This window comes from Bufo gargarizans, chromosome 2 (genome assembly GCF_014858855.1).
Source record: "Bufo gargarizans isolate SCDJY-AF-19 chromosome 2, ASM1485885v1, whole genome shotgun sequence".
NCBI classification, from domain to species: Eukaryota; Metazoa; Chordata; class Amphibia; order Anura; family Bufonidae; genus Bufo; species Bufo gargarizans.
In genome coordinates this window covers 273,276,261-273,296,470 of record NC_058081.1, presented here as the reverse complement: position 1 = coordinate 273,296,470, position 20,210 = coordinate 273,276,261, and the positions used below count along the sequence as shown (strand labels likewise).

General features: G+C 41.6%; 1 protein-coding gene across 1 annotated transcript in view; it reads right to left on the bottom strand.

Annotated features, from left to right (window-relative positions):
- ASZ1 (ankyrin repeat, SAM and basic leucine zipper domain containing 1) overlaps positions 1-20,210 on the bottom strand; it is a 122,627-nt gene that overhangs the window by 553 nt on the left and 101,864 nt on the right. The window contains exons 9-12 of the mRNA XM_044277193.1: positions 17,346-17,418; positions 7,539-7,598; positions 4,428-4,537; positions 456-558 (exon numbers count right to left, since the gene is read on the bottom strand). Of these exons, the coding sequence (XP_044133128.1) occupies positions 456-558; positions 4,428-4,537; positions 7,539-7,598; positions 17,346-17,418 (346 nt within the window). The remainder of the gene's footprint in view (positions 1-455; positions 559-4,427; positions 4,538-7,538; positions 7,599-17,345; positions 17,419-20,210) is intronic.

Below are 20,210 nucleotides of genomic sequence, written 5' to 3'. Positions count from 1 at the left end.
TTACTGTATCGGAAAATGTCATCTAATATTGTGAAATTTAATTTTTTTTTGTTTTTGTAACAACGTGTACATATTTTCTTTCACTTCTAATATGGCCAGACGGCATATGCACAATTACTGCGGCATGCCGCTATGACTAATACAATGTGATACTGCACCGACATGAGTGCATTCCACAACACAGTTGCAATGGAAAGCCACTCAAACAACGTGAACTAAAACTGCCATTTCTGGAAAGAAAAAAATACTAAAAAAAACAACAACAGCTATTTAAAAGATTGCACAACTGATCATGACAACTTGCATCTCAAAAAAAGATTTAAAAAATGTTTGTGTGAGCTCTAGAGACATTTTAATGGAAAACAAAAATTCCCTCCCTTACACATTTCATTTAGTCCGCTGTTTCTGGGGACCACCCAAGGCTACATACGCTTCTATCAGAACAACGGATTTACCTTTTGAGGATTCGAAGGCATTTGGTTGCTTACAGTTACCACTGCTTGAGTTATAGCATTACACTGACGATTCAGCTTTAAGAGAAATGCGAACAGCTCATCACTGTCATGGGAAAAAAAAGGAAACATTACAGTGATGTAACGCAGTTTGGATTTTGGGGAATAAAAAAATAAATAAAATAAAAAAAGCTAATTTTAGACGTCATCAGAAACACACATGGTCACCTCGGCGTTAGTCAAGCACACTTATTTATACATATGAAAAAACGTTTACATACATAAACAAGTACAATAAGCATGACCTAACTGGGCGACTGCTCCAGAGGAGGAGAGGGCCCCGACCACTAGGGCTTGTAATCTACAGTCTATCCATCTGTCCCAGGCTGGTTTTAATAAGTGCAGGATAGAGGTGGTTCCCCTGCATATTTACTATGTTCAGTAGGTCTAGAGAAGGGAGTGAGTGGACCGTTCTGAATATTTAATACAAGCATATGTCAGTGCCAGGGGAGTTCTGCTGCACCCATGTTTTTTCCAGTTCTGCATCTGAACACTTGCCTTTCTTGTATGTAAACCTTATACTTATGAAGAACTCTTTAACCCTTTCCCAAATATGGACATACTATTGAACCCTAATTACCACAACCAATATTCTGCAGCAACAGCTGGGACAGAAGTTATCTCTGTTCTCAGCCATTTATTCCCCCGTTAAGGAGTATATGCAGCATCTAAGGAATGGGACACAGAATTCTCTGTCAGTGCCCCACAACACAATTACAAAGTCACAATGGGCAGCCAAAGGCCCCCCCATGTGTACCAGAGGCCTATTAGAACATGCAATAGGCAAAGCATTATCTAAGTGATAGTAACTTCTAGTCCCCTAGTGGGACAAAAAAGAGGAATTGAAATTAAAGAGAATATGCCACCAGACGGCAACATAAACCGGTGACATCGAGACCCTGAGCAAAATGCTGGGACACTTTACTTTAAAGAAGCACTCCAACAAAAAATATTATTCCTTGACCATGATGTAAAGTGTAGTGAAGGTAATTGTCTTACCAGTGACTGTATTTGTGAGTTATAACCTCCCTTCTGATGCTTAGTTGTGCTACGTGACCACTACTCTGCCTTTCCAATTGACACAGGACAGGAAGTCAGTTTCTCTATTCATTCCTATGAGACTGACATTGAGGCTCCCATAGGAATACACAGATAAACTGGCTTCCTGTTCACACAAAATACAGAGCGTTGGTCATGTGAGATAGTTATGGATTAGAAGGGAGGTTATAACTCACAAAAACAGTCACTGGTAAGAAGATTACCTTCACTGCGGATTACATCATGTACATGTCTAACAGGTCAGAGAATAAAAATTTTGTGGTAGTGCCTCTTTAAGGGAGCGCAGTTCTGACATGCATTCAGGGTGCAGTTTTCAATTCAGGCAGTTTGGCAGCCTCGCTAAACCCTGGTGTTCTGCATAGTGGGAATGATTTAATCAATTTCAGTTTTCTACAATAAAAAACTGCATCCTGAATGCATGTCAAAACAGTGCTGCGTGCCAGGACCCTAAGTGACCCAGTCGTTTTGCACTGAGCGTCTCCAGTGCAATTTGACTGCTGAATTCCACTCAACACGCTACACAAGCGAGTCCTAATATTCATGAGCTCCTCACTCGCCCCACACATAGGATTGCATAAGCAGGGTCTCTCACAGCGCACCATCGCTGCCGAGGTGGGACGCAGTAAGACAGTCATTTGGAATGTCAGAGTCAGGGGGTGGAAGAGCTGCAAACTCCTGAATATGAGGAATCACAATACAAGAATGTCACAATACAAGATTTTAGCAAAATAACTTGGTTAAATCACGAAATGATGCTGCCTTCAGATAAGACACTATAAAAAGTGGGACAGACTCATCTTAAGTTCAATAAAACATAATAAAAATCTCTCCAACGCTTCAAAAACAAAACAAAAAGCCAAATGGCCTAAAAAGGTCACTTTATGGCTGAAATGTTGCTTTCACTGTATGTGTATCTGCTGTATATGGAATGAAGTGGACATTTGATCTTTATCTGGAGTTTGGTGGAGTGGCATTTTATTTTTGAAATAAAATAAAAACTCAGATATATAGTACTACTGCAGGTATAACATGTAGAAAAAAAACATGGTGTAAAAAAAACTATAAAAAAAAAACAAGCTTGAAAATGGCTCCAATGAGGAGTTTAAAGCTTGCCAGTGAACATAGCTCCTTAAATCTACACTGACTATTTGCTGGAGTGACATGTCATCTTCATGTTTGTCTTGTACGGTCAAGTGCTGCAGCTCCGCAGTGCAGAATCCACACCACAAAGCTGCAGCATATGCGCCACATCTGAACATGTCCATCACACCTTGCTTCTCGACAATTTTCCCCACATCATTAACTAGTTATTTTTCCATAAAAGTAACTGTATGAAGGCATTTTAAGTCAATGACTATGCAGTATAAAAATAATTGTAACTTTATTTTATGCACTTATATAGCGCTACAACACTCTGCAGCGCTTTACAGACATTAGATTCAAGCTTTCCCCAATGTGGCTCACAAGCTAAAAGTTCTCCATCAGTATGTCTTCGGGCTCATGCATACGACTGTATGGCGTTTTCTGTGTTTTGCGGGCAGTTTTTAATGGATCCGTTTTCCGTTTCAGTAGTGTTTTCGGTTCAGTTCAGTTTTTTCGTATGGCATATACAGTATACAGTAAATACATAGGAAAAATTGGGCTGGGCATAACATTTTCAATAGATGGTTCCACAAAAACTGAAAAGATACGGAAGACATATGGAGTACATTCCGTATGTGTTCAGTTTTTTTGCGGACCCATTGACTTGAATGGAGCCACGGAACGTGATTCGCGGGCAATAATAGGACATGTTCTATCTTTGAACAGAACAGAAAAACGGAAACAGAATGCACACGGAGACACTTCAGTATTTTTTGCTGACCCATTTAAATAAATGGTTCAGTATAAGTAACGCATAGTGAACTAAAAAAAAACGCCCAGTATACTGAACACAAAAAACATTTGTGTGAATGAACCCTTTGTGTGGGTTTCCTCCCACACTCCAAACACGGGGCGTACATTCAAACTCCATGCAGATGTTGTCCTTGGTCAGATTCAAACCTAGGACCCCAGTGCTGTAAGGCACCAGTTCTAACCACTGAGCCACCATGCTGCCCCTTATTACACAGGTCATTACAAATAGCAATCACTATAATTGGATACATAATGGGATTTCATTCTTTACTTTAACCTAATGACTAGAGATGAGCGAGTTTCAGGCTATAAAAATAGTTTACGCTTCGTTTGGTGGTAAAAGCAGAATTGCGTTATGGATTCCGTTACCACCGACCATAACGCAATTCTATGACGGAATGCCTTTAGAGGCATTCTGTTATTCATTCCGTCATAATAGAAGTCAATGGGCTGCATAACGGATCCATCAGGAGGGGATTCCCCAGCATAACGGTAACGGGACGGATCCGTTTTGCAGCCCATAGACTTCTATTATGACGGAATGAATAACGGAATGCCTCTAAAGGCATTCCGTCATAGAATTGCGTTATGGTCCGTGGTAACGGAATCCATAACACAATTCTGCTTTTACCACCAAAATGAAGAATAAACGAATTTCAAAATATTAAATTCGCTCATCTCTACTGATGACCTTGTGCGGTACCTTATGACATGTGCAGTAATGCTGTATGTAAATCGGTGGATGCCTAAATAGACTCTTAGGAGACATCAATGACATGTCAGAACAGTCTTGGCTGGGTTTCCAAGTTAGGTCCTAAGTTGTCCTACCCACTAATTATCTGAATTGATTTGATTAGAAATGTAAGAAAAATCAAGCAAACTTTTGTGGTAAAGAATGATTCAGCTAAATCTGTTCTGGCTATACAACTCAACATGTCAGGAAGCTTTATGAGGGAATACCTTGATTCCAATTTTGAAAGTGATGGCAACTTTTCAAGTTTTCTCTCTTCAGCATGAACTTCTTTCATTGCCGCCATAATTTTTTTACAGTCTTCATCTGTAATTCCTGCCTGTGTTAAGACCAGCAATGATCAATATACCTAGGCTATACTACAGCTTTAAGTGGAGACTAATAACATAAGTCACACATCTGTAAATGTTTCAGGAACAAACTTCAGGACATAGATCTTATGGCTCATTTCTAAACGGAAACCAGCTTTTTCTTGCATCCAGCAGAGAGATAACGATTAGTTACATTTTTATAATTAATTACTGACCTTTTGGGTATAATTTGAACATGCAGAATCAATTTGTTTTTTACAATAATTACTAAGACTAAACAGGCTTTCAAAGGGGTCTTCCCATAATGATTTCATATGAGTGGCAGCTCAAGATCAACTCTTGGTGTTATTTTCAGTGAAGACATGGCCACACAAGCACAGACTCTCCTCCACTCCGATGAATGGGGAGTTTCACATCGCGAGTTAGGCTACGTTCACATCTCCAGTGAACGTTTCCAGCAGAGAACAGCCTGCTGACGTTCACCGGATCCGGTACTGTTGGATTTAACAGATCACCTCCGGATCCCTATTAACTTTAATGGGATCCAGCTGTTTTCTGGCATAATTGCTAAGTTTTGGCCAGACAAAAAACGCTTTTTTGTACAGTCAGCCTTTATGCCGGATGATCTGTACCAGAGATGTGAACACAGTCTAAGAGCATTTCTAGATTTCAATAATTCACTTAAAATATATATATATTTTTTTTTACTTGCATCTACTTTTCACACAACTTTCCATAAAACATTAAATAGTACAGGTGAATAAAACCAACTTTGTAATATCAGACAAAATGCCTCTTTCACCACTTATCAGCTCATTTACTTCCCCCTCCTAAACTAACATGATCTGAGATGGAGAGAACGGTCAGCCTGCTAAATGCTCAGATTACATGCTGTCTATAAAAGCCTATGGGGGGAGTGAGCAGACAATCTCTTTTTCTTGGAAAATGTTAGTTAAAAAGCAGAGTAAAAGAGCTGATAAGTGGGAGAGAGACATTTTTCTCTGATAAGATATTACAAAGTTTTTTGTATTCATCTGTACTATTAATTTATGCAAACTTGTGAAATGTTAATGACCATTTATGGCATACATATTGTTACAGCCACCATCCCTCTACAAAGACTGGGTTCAGAAGTCACTCTAATCCCACCTTATCCATGGTGAATAGTGTCAAAAGCATTTTAGTGACTTTATGGAGGGAGGGGGCTCCCCGTAATGTAATAAGGATGTCTTAAAACCCAAAACGTGTCAAGTTATTGAAAATGACAATGAAATAATTCAATAGCTATGAAGTATTTGCATCACAAGAAGAGTATTACACAAAACAGAACATCCCTGCTGAAATAAGTTTTAGCTAATTTAGCACATTTGGAAAATTTGATTTATGCATTTGTACTGTAAAAATTGCACTAAAAATTGGCAGAAGTTTTAGCAATTTTATAGTCAAAGCCTGACATAGTAAAATATTTGCATTGAACATGTACCACATCAATTATTTTAAGAAAGTATGAGTGCTCGTGATAAATGATTATTATATCCCTTGATTATTTACAGAGCTGGCGATTGTCATGAAAAATGGCCAGAATGTGTCTAACTATAGCCAAATAAAATACATTATCCAAACATCAAATTCTCTAAAGATATATATATATATATATATATATATATATATATATATCTGTGAAGCTAAATCACCCAAACCCAAGTTTAAGTGTTGCATAAGCCACTTACAGTATAAAAACGACAAGTGAATCAAAAAGAAAAATGCTCGGCGCTCTGGATACTGAAATATATATAACCCATAGTACAAATAAGAGCAATGAGGCCATAGCAAAAAGTAGCTTTGAGGTACCAACAGATATTCATTGTATAAAGTAAAATAAATGGAAAAATAAGTAAACAACGGTAATAGAGTGTTCATGATTAAAGGGGGTTTCAGGTCTTTTTATACTGATGATCTATTCTCAGAACAGGCCATCATTACCCAACTGTCGGGGGTCTGACACCCTGTACCACTGCTGGTAAACTGTTCTGCAGTGGCTCTAGAAGTACCACACAGTCCAATGTGTGTAGTGGAGGGAGTTGGTTACTGCAGAGCTGCTCCCATCGAAGTGAACCAGCTTCATCCACTACACACAATGAATGGCCCTGGGGCTACTGCAGAGCAGCCGATAGTCCTGCATGTCAGCTCTTAGCTTACTGAAGCAGGCAGAAGCAGTTGCTCGCTCCGCTCATCCTGGCATGGCACATGGTTTCAGGGTACCCATATGCTATTCGTGGGGGGCAGGAACAGCAATGTGCGCTCCTACCTGTACTTCATGCGCTGTGGCCCCATTGAGAAAATGTGTACTCCGTGCACTGCTGAGAAGTCAACAGTGTACTGAAAAGTCCATTATAAGTGCTCAGGGAAAGGTGCCCTTTCGGGAGGGAAAAATTTATTAAAACTATAAAATACATTAATAAAGTATATTACAGTAATGGTTATTATTACTCTTTTTTTTTTTTTTTTTTTTGCAAAATAGACAAGGAAAACGAATCGCTGTTCCTGCCCTTGCCAGCCCCGCGTTTGCTAAAGCCTAGGATAACATATTGAATGTGCTGTGTCAGGCTTTACTGTACCTTGCATACCACAACAGACTTATTAGCGCAGCGAGAGTAGGAGCTCACATAGCACGCTGCTGTGCCTGCCTGCACACGACCCACTGAACACGGACATAGCAGAGCTTTTAGAGAGCATCTCAAGGCACAGGCAGGAGCAACAATGTATGCTCCTGCCTGTACACTGCGGCCCCACAGAGGAATCTGTACACCTCCAACATGTCAGCAGTGTACGAGTGTAGATTCCAAAGCGTTATACGCACCTGAACTCCAGGTGCCTATTTCACAAGGAAAATTTGTATATTACCAAAATTCATATTTAGAACTGGTTTTAATAATGGTTATTCAAAAATGTACAAACATTTTAAGAACTTCTACTCTAAAGTATCTGATACATATAAGGCATACATACCAATTGTTTAAGCTCTCTTTCTTCCAAACACAAAAGTTGCCTCAAAGTCAAATCATTTTCCTGAAAAAAAAAAAAAAATGCATTGAAAATTTTGTATAAATAGCTTTAGAGACAATTTTTTTTTTTACTAAGTGTCCTCCCGTGGTCTTCCACACTCATTGCAAACAAACATAGTGGTATGCTAAACTGGCATGCTAGGAAATAAGCCTGTGTGCGTGCATCAGATAGGGAATTTAGTTTATGAGCCTGTGAAACATGCTACTTTGTCATTTTTATTGAATTTTTTTGGTTAGCATATTAATGACAATAGGTCAAGAAAACAGCTACAGCATTCTAAAGACCAAACCAATTGTAGATTGATTGGTTGGTAGCATAAACAGTATCATACAATAGGATGGCGATTAAACACCTAACTGTTTTGCCCGAGTCCAGCTCGGGCAGTGGGAAAAGTAGCTAACTAAAAATAAAAAAAAGTTATGACTGCTAGAACACAAAGTGGGAAAAGATTATTGGTTTTTAAGGCTAAAATGATTTATGTCACTAAGAGGTTAAAAATGCAATTGTGTCCCCTGAGCTGTGCACCAACAAGATTTACTGCAGACACGTATTAAAAATCTACAATTAAAAAAAAAGTGACATTTTTGTGAGGGTTTTTCCAATTTTAACGTGACTGTTAGGGAGTTAAAGGGTTATTTTACAGGAATCTTTCCATATACTATATTTTTCAGACTATAAGATACACTTTCCCCCCCCCCCCCCCCAAAAATGGGGGAAAAGTGACAGTGCCTCTTATAGTCAGAATGCTAGTAACCACCTCTATTATGGAAGTACTGTATTTTTCGTCCCAGAGCTCTATTAGGGTAAATAGGACAAGGGATTAAAATATCCCAGGTTCGAGCCCCTAAGGGAGGAAATAGTTATTAAATAAACTGTAAAAAATAGGATAGGACTGTTCTATTATGGCCCCGACGTTCCATAAAATGCGAATGCACGCTGATTTTTTGGGCGTGGTATCGAATATCGCAATACTTTTTTATGGTATCGAAACCAAATCCAAATTTTGGTATCGAAACAACCCTACTCATTAATACCGGAGGACCAGGAAACGGTGAAGGCTCTGTACGCGCCAGTTCACAGCACAGCCGACAGCAGGAGGAAGAGGATCGCGCTGGAGGAGAGGCTCCTGATATAACTTGGCTGGGTGGCTGGTATAACATGGCTGGGGGCTGGTGAGAGGCAATGGGGCTAATATAACATGGAAGGGGGCTGGTGAGAGGCAATGGGGCCGATATGAGGCTGCTGGGGGCTAACAAGAGGTAATGGGGGGCTAATGATAGAAAATGGGGACTGATCAGGGGTCGTAGCGCACATAGACACACACTATGACCTGACGTTGTGCGCTGTCGGGGGGGGGGGGGGGCTAATAGAGGCTGGAGGGGGGTCCAATCTGAGGCTGGGGGAGTCTGATGGGACGCTGATGAAGCTTGGGAGTTTTATGAAGAATGGGGGGTCTGCTCTAAGGTCTGATGGAAAATATTTTGTTTTGTTATTTCCCTCCTCCAAATCCTAGGTGCATCTTACAGTCTGGTGTGTCTTATAGTCCGAAAAATACGGTAGACATTTTCCTTTATATTTTATGATAAGTGGGAAACCAAACTAAGAAAATATAAGCATATACAGAAATGGATCCATGTCATATAGTACCATATAACACTGAGGTTCACAATTTCAAAAAAGATTAAAATATCTCAGAATCTGAAATATTGAAATATATCACTGTTCTTCTCTTCCAGGCAGGAACCAGATGCTGTCCTGAGTGTGTGCCAAAACTGTGGGGCATGGCGCAGGCATGAGATTATGGGGCCAGGCGAGAGCAGAATTCAGACACCTGGCCCTGTTATTCACCAAAGGGACGGAGGGTTTCTTGTCCAAGGGTTGGAACAAAAGGTGCAGCGAGCGTCTAGGGCCTGTCCTATGTGAGCTGGACAGCTCACTGGCATCATTAGCATACTAGAAAAAACAAGATTTTTGTTAAACTTACCAGTAAAATCTCTTTCTCGCTCTTCATTGGGGGGACACAGGAACCGTGGGTATAGCTATGTTCTCTAGGAGACATTGACACTAGGCAAAAGCTGTTAGCCCCTCCCATGGCAGCTATACCCCCTCCAGCCTGGAGAGAAAGCTTCAGTTTGTGCTCAAGAAGTAGGAGAAGCAAGTCAACCAACGAAAAAAAACATGGAACACCAACAATTCCAAAGGACCCAACAGGGTTCTAACCAGCAACTGCTGCCACTGTGGCCGAACAACACCACTGGGTGGGTGCTGTGTCCCAAAATGAAGAGCGAGAAAGAGATTTTACTGGTAAGTTTTACAAAAATCTAGGTTTTCTCGCCCATATTCATTGGGGGACACAGACCCATGGAAGCAAGCGTCCCTGCAGGCATCTAAGAAACTGCCGCCTGCAAGACCGTGCAGCATCCGCCGATGCACAAGTATGCACCTGGTAAAATTTTGTGAATGTGTGTAAGGAGGACCAAGTAGCCGCCTTACACAACTGCGCAGCCAAAGCACTGATTCCTCCGAGCCCAAGACGCGCCCACCGCTCTGGTGGAGTGAGCCCTGACACCCAAGGGTGGAACCCTGCCCTGGGTGGGTTATGCTTCAGCAACTGCAGACCGAATGTAACGTGCGTTTGCCACCTTGGAGGCCGCCAATCCCTTTCGAGGACCCTCCGGAATGACAAAAAGGGAGTCCGTGCGCCAGAAGGAACTGGAGGCTGCTAAATAAATCTTCAGAGCCCTAACAACATCCAAATGGTGTAACTCCCTTTCCTTAGGGTGTGCAGGAGTGGGACACAGTGAGGGAAGGACAATTTCTTCGTTCATATGGAAATCAGTGACCACCTTCGGGAGAAAGGAAGGAATGGGCCGGAGAGCCACTTTATCCTTATGAAGAACCAGGAAGGGTTCTCTACAAGAGAGCGCCGCCAACTCGGACACTCATCTGATGGATGTAATAGCTACAAGAAAAACTACCTTCCAGGACAGGATTCGGAGTGAAATCTCCCGCAAGTGCTCAAAGGGAGAAGCCTGGAGCGCTCAGAGGACTAAATTCAGATCCCAAGTAAAGGAGGACAGGACGGTACAGAGGAACCGTATGTGCCACTCCCTGAAGGAAGGTTTTTACAGGCCCCAGGGGGGCCAGAGGGCGCTGGAAAAGGAACGAAAGCGCTGACACCTGACCCTTCAAAGAACTAAGGGCTAGACCAAGGTCCTGATTGTAGAAATGATAGGACCGTGGGGAGAGAAAAACAAAGTGGGGGGGGGGGGGGGGGGGCGGGGGGTGTTCCGGCTTTCACAGAAGCCCAGGAAGGCACTCCAGGTCCTGTAATAGATCCTGGACGATGCAGGCTTCCTGGCCTAAATCATAGGGGGGATAACATACGCCGAAAACACTCTTCGCTTCAGAATGGCTTCAGGGGGCGAAGCCTCCAGGCGAAACCCGGGTCGGGCAGCGATATTTCAGATGACTTTATACTGATTGAGTCTCAAGACCATCAAGTCCACGTCCGCATGACCCCAACGCAAACAGATCGCCTCAAACACCTCCGGGTGCAGGGACCCCTCGCCCGGATCTATTGTCGTCCTGCTGAGGAAGTTCGTAGTCCAGTTCTCCACACCCAGGATGTAGATTGCTGAAAGTGCCGGTACGTGGGCCTCCGCCAACCGCAAGATCTTGGCAGATTCCTGCATCACCGTGAAGCTGCGCATTCCCCCCTGGTGGTTGATGTACGCCACCGCCGTAGTGTTGTCCGACTGGACTCTGACCGGCAACCCCTTATGAGATGGGTCCAGTGTCGGAGGGATAGAAGAATCGCCCAGAGTTCCAGGACATTGATCGGAAGCTTGGACTCTGACCGAGACCATGTGCCTTGGACTGTCTAGGGAGGGAAAACTCCTCCTCAACCTTGCAGACTGGCGTCGGTGGTAATAACCGTCCAGGATATTGGAAGGAAGGACCTTCCCAGAACTGGAACCGACAGCCACCAACAGAGGAACCACCTCACCTGAGGAGAGAGGCGGATGGGACAGCCCAGACTGTCAGACGATTTGTCCCAGGAGGACAGGATCGCTCTCTGGAACGTGCGAGAGTGGAACTGGGCAAAGGGAATCGCCTTGAAACAGGCGACCATCTTCCCCAACATGCAGAGGCGAATGGATGGAAGCCTGCAGTTGAGAAGAAATCTCATGGAACGGTGTAAAGCCAGGCGCTTGTCTGGAGGAAGGCGAATATGTGCCGCTTCCGTGTCCAGAAGCATGCCCCATAAGTTGTCTGGAGGAAGTCAGAGATGATCTCTGAAGATTGACCAGCCACCCGAAGCGTGCAAGGGCTTCCAGTGTGATCTCCACGCTGCTCGACGCTTCAGCGAAAGAAGGTGCCTTGATGAGGATGTCGTCCAGATAAGGCATAAGGAAGATGCCTCTGGAATGGAGGAGGGCGAGAAGAGGGGCCAGTATTTTTGGAAGGCTGCTCCGTATCCATGTCCAAATCAGAATTCTCTACCTCCCCTTCAGATTGCTTTTGAGGGCCCTTGCACACGACAGTATGCCCTCTGAGACCGTGCACAAAAAGTTTAACACCAAGTGATCAAAAAGGCGTATGTCTCAAAGTGGTACCAATAAAACCGTAACCTCATCCAGCAAAAAATGAGCCCCTACATAAGAAAATCGCTCAAAAAATAAAAAGATAGCTCTCGGAACGTGAAGACACTAAAACATAATTTTTTGGGTTTCAAAAATGCTATTATTGTGTTAAAGTGAAATAAATAAATAAAAAGTATACATATTAGGTATCGCCACGTCTGTAACAACGAGCTCTATAAAAACATCACATGACCTAACCCCTCGGGTGAACACCATAAAAAATAAAAACTGTGCAAAAAAACCAAAACTGTTTTAATTAACTTGAGGGGTGTAGTTTCTACAATGTGGTGATTTATGGGGGTATCCACTATGTAGGCCCCACAAAGTGACTTCAGACCTGAACTGGTCCTTAAAAAATAAAATAAATTTTCAAAATGATGCCAACAGTAGACATATGGGGAATGTTTAGTAATAAATATTTTATGAGGTATCACTTTCTGTTTTAAAATCAGAGAAATGTAAATTTATGAAAATGCTAATTTTTCTGAATTTTTGGTAAATTTGGGATTTTTTCATAAATAAAGGTGAAATATATTGACTCAAGTTTATGACTAGCATGAAGTACAATGTGTCACAAGAAAACAATCTCTGAATGACTTAGATAAGTTATTACCACAAAGTGAGATATGTCAGATTTGCAAAATTAGGCCTGGTCAGGAAGGGGGGCAAATGGCCCAGATGTGAAGTGGTTAAATTTGCTATGAAAATTGGATGTAAAAAGATACAACAATGATGTAGGTTTCTTTCTGTCTTGATGAAGATCAGGACCCAGACGGATCCTCTTTTCTGTAAAATAGGAGTCTACAGCAACAGGATCATTTTACACAACCTTTTAAATGGTACCTTAGTGCAAGTACAGTAAAAAGACGTGGTGTGAACCTGGCCTAAGTAAATTTACAGTACTTCCAAAGTTACTCAGCATTTTATGTGGATTTTAATGGTGAAATATTTTACATTAAAACAAATATTTTGGCCTAAGTGATCACATCATTTTTAAAAATTAAACACTAAACCTAGATTGAATGATAAAAGAAAATAAGATATAAATCTTGCCGCACACTGTTTCAGAAACAGGAAGAAAGCCTGCAAAGTAACAGTCTTGTAGAAATCCTACACAGAACACTGTCTCATCTTCTGCTCCATTACTGCCTGAATAATGAACTAACAATCTTTTGATGTACTGAAGACAGGGCATGACAAGTAGGCTCCTACTCCAGTCAACTGCCCAAAGGTGTCCACAATCCCTTCAACAGTTGCAAGGCTACAGCTATATCTCTCGACTTAGAAACATAGAATGTGTCGGCAGATAAGAACCATTTGGCCCATCTAGTCTGCCCAATATATCTGAATCCTATGAATAGTCCCTGGCCCTATCTTATATGAAGGATAGCCTTATGCCTATCCCATGCATGCTTAAACTCCTTCACTGTATTTGCAGCTACCACTTCTGCAGGAAGGCTATTCCATGCATCCACTACTCCCTCAGTAAAGTAATACTTCCTTATATTACTTTTAAACCTTTGCCCCTCTAATTTAAAACTGTGTCCTCTTGTGGTAGTTTTTCTTCTTTTAAATATGCTCTCCTCCTTTACCGAGTTGATTCCCTTTATGTATTTAAAAGTTTCTATCATATCCCCTCTGTCTCGTCTTTCTTCCAAGCTATACATATTAAGGTCTTTTAACCTTTCCTGGTAAGTTTTATCCTGCAATCCATGTACTAGTTTAGTAGCTCTTCTCTGTACTCTCTATAGAGTATCTATATCCTTCTGGAGATATGGCCTCCAGTACTGCGCACAATACTCCAAGTGAGGTCTCACCAGTGTTCTGTACAGCGGCATAAGCACTTCACTCTTTCTACTGCTTATACCTCTCCCTATACATCCAAGCATTCTGCTGGCATTTCGTGCTGCTCTATTACATTGTCTTCCCACCTTTAAGTCTTCTGAAATAATTACTCCTAAATCCCTTTCCTCAGATACTGAGGTCACGACTGTGTCAAATATTCTATATTCTGCCCTTGGGTTTTTACGCCCCAGGTGCATTATCTTGCACTTATCCACATTAAATTTCAGTTGCCAGAGTTCTGACCATTCTTCTAGTTTTCCTAAATCCTTTTCCATTTGGCGTTTCCCTCCAGGAACATCAACCCTGTTACATATCTTTGTGTCATCAGCAAAAAGACAAACCTTACCATCGAAGGCCTTTTGCAATATCACTTATGAAGATATTAAACAAAATTGGTCCCAGTACAGATCCCTGTGGAATCCCACTGGTAACATGACCTTGTTTTGAATGTTCTCCATTGACTACAACCCTCTGTTGTCTGTCACTCAGCCACTGCCTAATCCACTCAACAATATGGGAGTCCATGCTCAATGACTGCAGTTTATTGATAAGTCTTCTATGTGGGACAGTGTCAAAAGCCTTACTAAAATCTAGATATGCGATGTCTACTGCACCTCCACCGTCTATTATTTTAGTCACCCAGTCAAAAAAATCTATAAGATTTGTTTGACATGATCTCCCTGAAGTAAACCCATGTTGTTTTTCCATCTTGCAATCCATGGGATTTTAGATGTTCCACAATCCTATCCTTTAGTAGGGTTTCCATTAATTTGCCTACTATTGATGTCAGACTCACTGGTCTATAGTTGCTCGATTCCTCCCTACTACCTTTCTTGTGAATGGGCACGACATTTGCCAATTTCCAATCTTCCGGGACGACTCCTGTTACTAATGATTGGTTAAATAAATCTGTTAACGGTTTTGCCAGCTCACCACTAAGCTCTTTTAATAATTTTGGGTGTATCTCATCAGGCCCCTGTGACTTATTTGTCTTCACTTTAGACAGCAAACTTAGAACATCTTCCTCTGTAAAGACACATGCATCAAACGATTTAATAGTCATCCTTTCTAGTGGAGGTCCTTCTCCTTCTTTTTCTTTTGTAAAAACTGAACAGAAGTATTCATTAAGGCAGTCGGCTAGCCCTTTATTCTCTTCTACATACCTTCCGTCCTTTGTTTTTAATTTAGTTATTCCTTGTTTTAATTTCCTTTTTTCATTTATATATCTGAAGAATGTCTTATCCCCTTTTTTCATAGACTGAGCTAGTTTTTCTTCTGCCTGAGCTTTAGAAGTTCTTATAACTTGCTTGGCCTCTTTCTGCCTAATCTTGTAGATTTCCTTATCTTCATTGCTCTGGTTTTTTTTATAATTACAAAATGCTAGCTTTTTATTTTTAATGATTTGGGCCACTTCTGCTGAGTACCACAGTGGTCTCTTTTTTTGCTTTTACTGACAAGTCTAATGCAATTTTCTGTTGCCTTCAATAATGCACCTTTTAAGTAGTCCCATTTCTCCTGGACTCCATGTAATCCGTTCCAGTCTGATAAGGACTCATTTATGACTAATTTCATTTTTGAAAAGTCTGTTTTTCTAAAATCTAAAACTTTTGTTTTTGTGTGGTGGGACTCTTTCACAGTTCTTATATTAAACCACACTGACTGGTGATCACTAGATCCCAAGGTTTCGCCTACAATGACATCATATACCGAATCCCCATTTGTGAATATCAAATCCAAAATGGCCTCCCTCCGGGTTGGCTCCTCAACCATTTGTTGTAGGGATAACCCCAGTAGGGAATTTAGAATATCTGTACTCCTGGTAGAACTTGCTATTTTGGTTTTCCAGTTTATATCTGGAAGATTGAAATCTCCCATAATGATAACTTCTCCTTTCATTGTCATTTTAGCTATTTCTTCAACTAGTAGATCATCTAGTTCTTTAACTTGATCAGGTGGTCTATATATCACACCTACACGAGTTACTGCATGATTAACAAACTGCAACGTAACCCAAACTGACTATGTTGGCCTCACCAACTTGTATTAGGTTAGATTTAATGCTATCTTTCACATACAGGGCCACTCCTCCTCCTTTCTTGCCTTCTCTGTCTCTTCTGTATAAAGAGTACCCTGGTATGGTTATGTCCCAGTCATTTCTTTCATTAAACCATGTCTCCGTAACAGCCACTAAATCTACATTCTCAGATGCCATTATTGACCCAAGTTCATTGATTTTTTTACCTAAACTGCGAGCATTTGTAGACAGGACTCTGAGCTTATTATTTCTTAACCTCTGTGCTTCTGACCTGTTCTGGCATTGTTTCGGGGGGCAATTGGACTCTTATTTTCACTCTTTTGCCCCCCCCTTCCTAGTTTAAATACTCTTTCGCAAATTCTTGGAGTTGTTCACTAAGTACATTTGTTCCTTTGAGAGAAAGATGCAAACCATCTTTTTTGTACAGTTCCTTTCTATTCCAAGTAGAGCTATCATGAGAAACAAAGCCAAATCCTTGCTCTTGACACCATTTACCAAGCCATATGTTGAACTCCTTTATGCGCCTCTGCCTATCATTGTGAACATTATGCACAGGCAGAACTTCAGAAAATGAAATGGTGGATGCAAAATCCTGTACGTCATTACCAAGTGTGATAAAAGATTTTTTCACCTCTGACACTTCATTGCAAGCCAGGTCATTTGTCCCTAGATGGACAAGAACATCCACGTCCCCTTCCTGCTTTGCTTGCTTAACAATATTAATAATACGTCTTCTATCTCTTCTAGCAGTAGCCCCAGGGAGACATCTCACAAAACAATTTTCTTTAAGCTCCACACTTCTTATGATTGAATCATCCAGCAATTCCTCGGTCAAGCACGAATGTGTTTACAATTGAGCGAGAGGAGAAAATAGCTGCTGGACACCTCTGGTAGCAGCTTATGTTCCTTTAGAACAAAAGAATTGGATATTCAAATTCAATATTCCCGATCCTTCTCTTCCCCATCATCTGTTGGGGGAGAGTTTGGAGCTCCCCATACATATTAGATTGTCGGTCGATCCCGTCACAAACAGCCGGTTCAGCCAACAATTGTTGAAGTGGCTGATCTCCAGGGACACTGAACTATCCTTTATATATTTCTCAGTATTATTTGTAACATGAGACCAAACAGGATGAAAGGCGAGGAGGAGGACTGAAGGAGGAAGAGATGGAATATTTATTTTTGTACATTTTGTATTGCGATCTCTTAAGCAAATATATTTACCTTCAGTAATTCTGCCAGGTGCTCCAAGCCCACGCCATGCAAAAACAGTTCTAGATCAGTGGAGGCCGAGTAACTAAAACCAGATAAATATCATTGATTGCTCATTAAAATAACACATAAAGAAGTGGAAATGCAGTTTAAGTAACACAACAAAAGCATGTGAAAAATCATTATTAAGGCAAAGTAGTCCAATATCTTTTGTAGCAATAACATTGGCTTCAATTTTACCTGAGTGAGGTGACTGCCCACCAGTTTCAAGCTGCTATGGCAAGGCTGTTGGAGGAATATACAGCCAACAGATGGAGTGACATAGCCACTACAATACCTAGTCTACTGAAAGGCTCAGGCATCAGACAAGAGTATGTAACGCACACTGTGTGAGACACTGTCGTCATTTACGTTTGATTTGCGCAATAAACCCACTGACCAGAACAGTTCATTGTATATCAGCAGTGCTCACCCCCAAGCTGTTGAGAACTTTCCCAAGCTCACATTCAAACTATGTAGGGGATACCTCCACCCTTTGCTAAACAATGAATATGGGCTATTACAAAATCAGGGTAAGTCCCAAAGCGAAGATCAAATAAATCACTGGTCAACATGAGGCCAGTTTTATCCAGAGGTAGAGAATAGGGATCGACCGATATTGATTTTTTAGGGCCGATACCGATACCGATAATTTGTGAACTTTCAGGCCGATAGCCGATAATTTATACCGATATTCTGGGAATTTTCATTTTTGAAAAAAAAAAATAAAAATTCCCACAAATCTGCTGAAAATTAATGTTTATTGTTAATGTGTATATTTTTTTTTTGTAAATCTTTTTTCATTTATATTTAATATTTTGGTGTTTTTATTATTTTTTTGTAACTTTTTTTTTTAACTAACTTTTAGCCCCCTTAGGGACTAGAACCCTTGTCCTATTCACCCTGATAGAGATCTATCAGGGTGAATAGGAGCTCACACTGTTCCTGCTGCTGTGTGCTCTGTGCACACAGCAGCATGGAGCTTATCATGGCAGCCAGGGCTTCAATAGCGTCCTGGCTGCCATGGTAACCGATCGGAGCCCCAGCATTACACTGCTGGGGCTCCGATCGGAGGAGCAAGGGAGAGGGGATCCTGTGGAGGGGCGCACTGCGACTGGGGTGGGGGGGCCCTATGCGCCACCACTGCTTAATACTGGGGGGGAGGGGGGCGCACTGCGCCACCAATGCTTAATACTGGGGGGGCGCACTGCGCCACCAATGTCTGATACTGGGGGGCTTGGGGGGGCGCACTGCGCCACCAATGAAGCTTAATCTCACATTTATTCATATACAGGAGGCGGGAGCTGGCTGCAGGATCACATAGCCGGCTCCCGACCTCTATGAGCAGTAGCTGCGATCCGCGGCACCTGAGGAGTTAACTACCGTAGATCGCAGCTACAGCTCATAGAGGCCGGGAGCCGGCTATGTGATCCTGCAGCTCCCGCCTCCTGTATATGAATGAATGATAGATTAATCTTCATTGGTGGAGCAGTGGCCATAGCTCCTCCCCTCCTCCTGTCCCCTGTCCTCCCATTGGCTGGAGCGGCAGCAGCAGCACAGGGGGAGGAGACACTGCTCCTTCTCCCATGTGCTGCTAAGGGGAACACGGAGAGCGCTGTCAGCAGCGCGATCTGTGTTCCCCATAAACTATCGGAATATCGGCAAAATAGATGCCGATACCGATAGTGTTCAAAATCCTGAATATCGGCCGATAATATCGGTAAATCCGATAATCGGTCGATCCCTAGTAGAGAAGTTTAAATTTCCTCCTTTATCAAGTGATCAATAGGTAAAGAAGGATGTGGGCAGTCCTATTTTAGCTGCACGCAATTCTTCAAAACATTATGGTTTGGCACGTTGTTTAGGATGCGGACAGTATTCAAGTGTGATTTTATAACTTTTTTTTCAAAAATACATTATATATATATATATATATATATATATATATATATACACATATACATATACACATATATATATATATATACATACATACACACACATAGTGTATCTGTTGAAATATCTCTGCCATCTCATGTAGAGTATGTTGGGGAAACCATCAAACATACACTACTCACAAAAAGTTAGGGATATTTGGCTTTCAAGTGAAATTTATGGAAAATGTAAAAAGTTCATGCTACAGTGATATTATATCATGAAAGTAAGGCTTTTAAGTAGAAGCATGCAATGGTGATTTCCTTATCTCAAACAACTTATTGAAACAAAAGCCAACACTAGTGGGTATACCCCCACAAAAATGTCATTGTCTCATTAGCTTGTCATGTGGCCTTGAGCATCAATTACAGCCTGACAACAACGTTTCATGCTGTTCACAAGTCGACTTCTTGTCCAAGATATGGCATCCTACACTTCTTAAAGTGTCATTAAAGTTCTGGCTACTCAGCTGATCCCATAGGATTCAGGTGTGGAGAAAGTGCAGTCCACCCCATTTGAGCTACCCTAGTCTCCAGCAGCTGTTCCCTAATGATGTGACCTCGTTGAGCTGGTGCATTGTCATCCATGAAGATGAAATTAGGCCTGTGTTGTTCATGCAGAGGCACAATCACTGGATTAATGGGGTTATTTAAGTAGTATGGGCTTGTCACTGTACCATTCACAAAGTGTAGGGCGGTTCTGTATTGATTAGACACACCTGCCCACACTGTAACACCACCACCACCAAAGGCTTGTCTGGAGAAAACAGTGGCATATCGCTTTTCTTTTAGCCGAAAATGAACTTATAAGATTATGTTATGAGCCCTCTCAAGTGCCCAGGGCGGTCTCTCAATCCTCGGAGCCCCAGGCAGCACCTCCTAAACTGCTCATAACCCCGCCCTC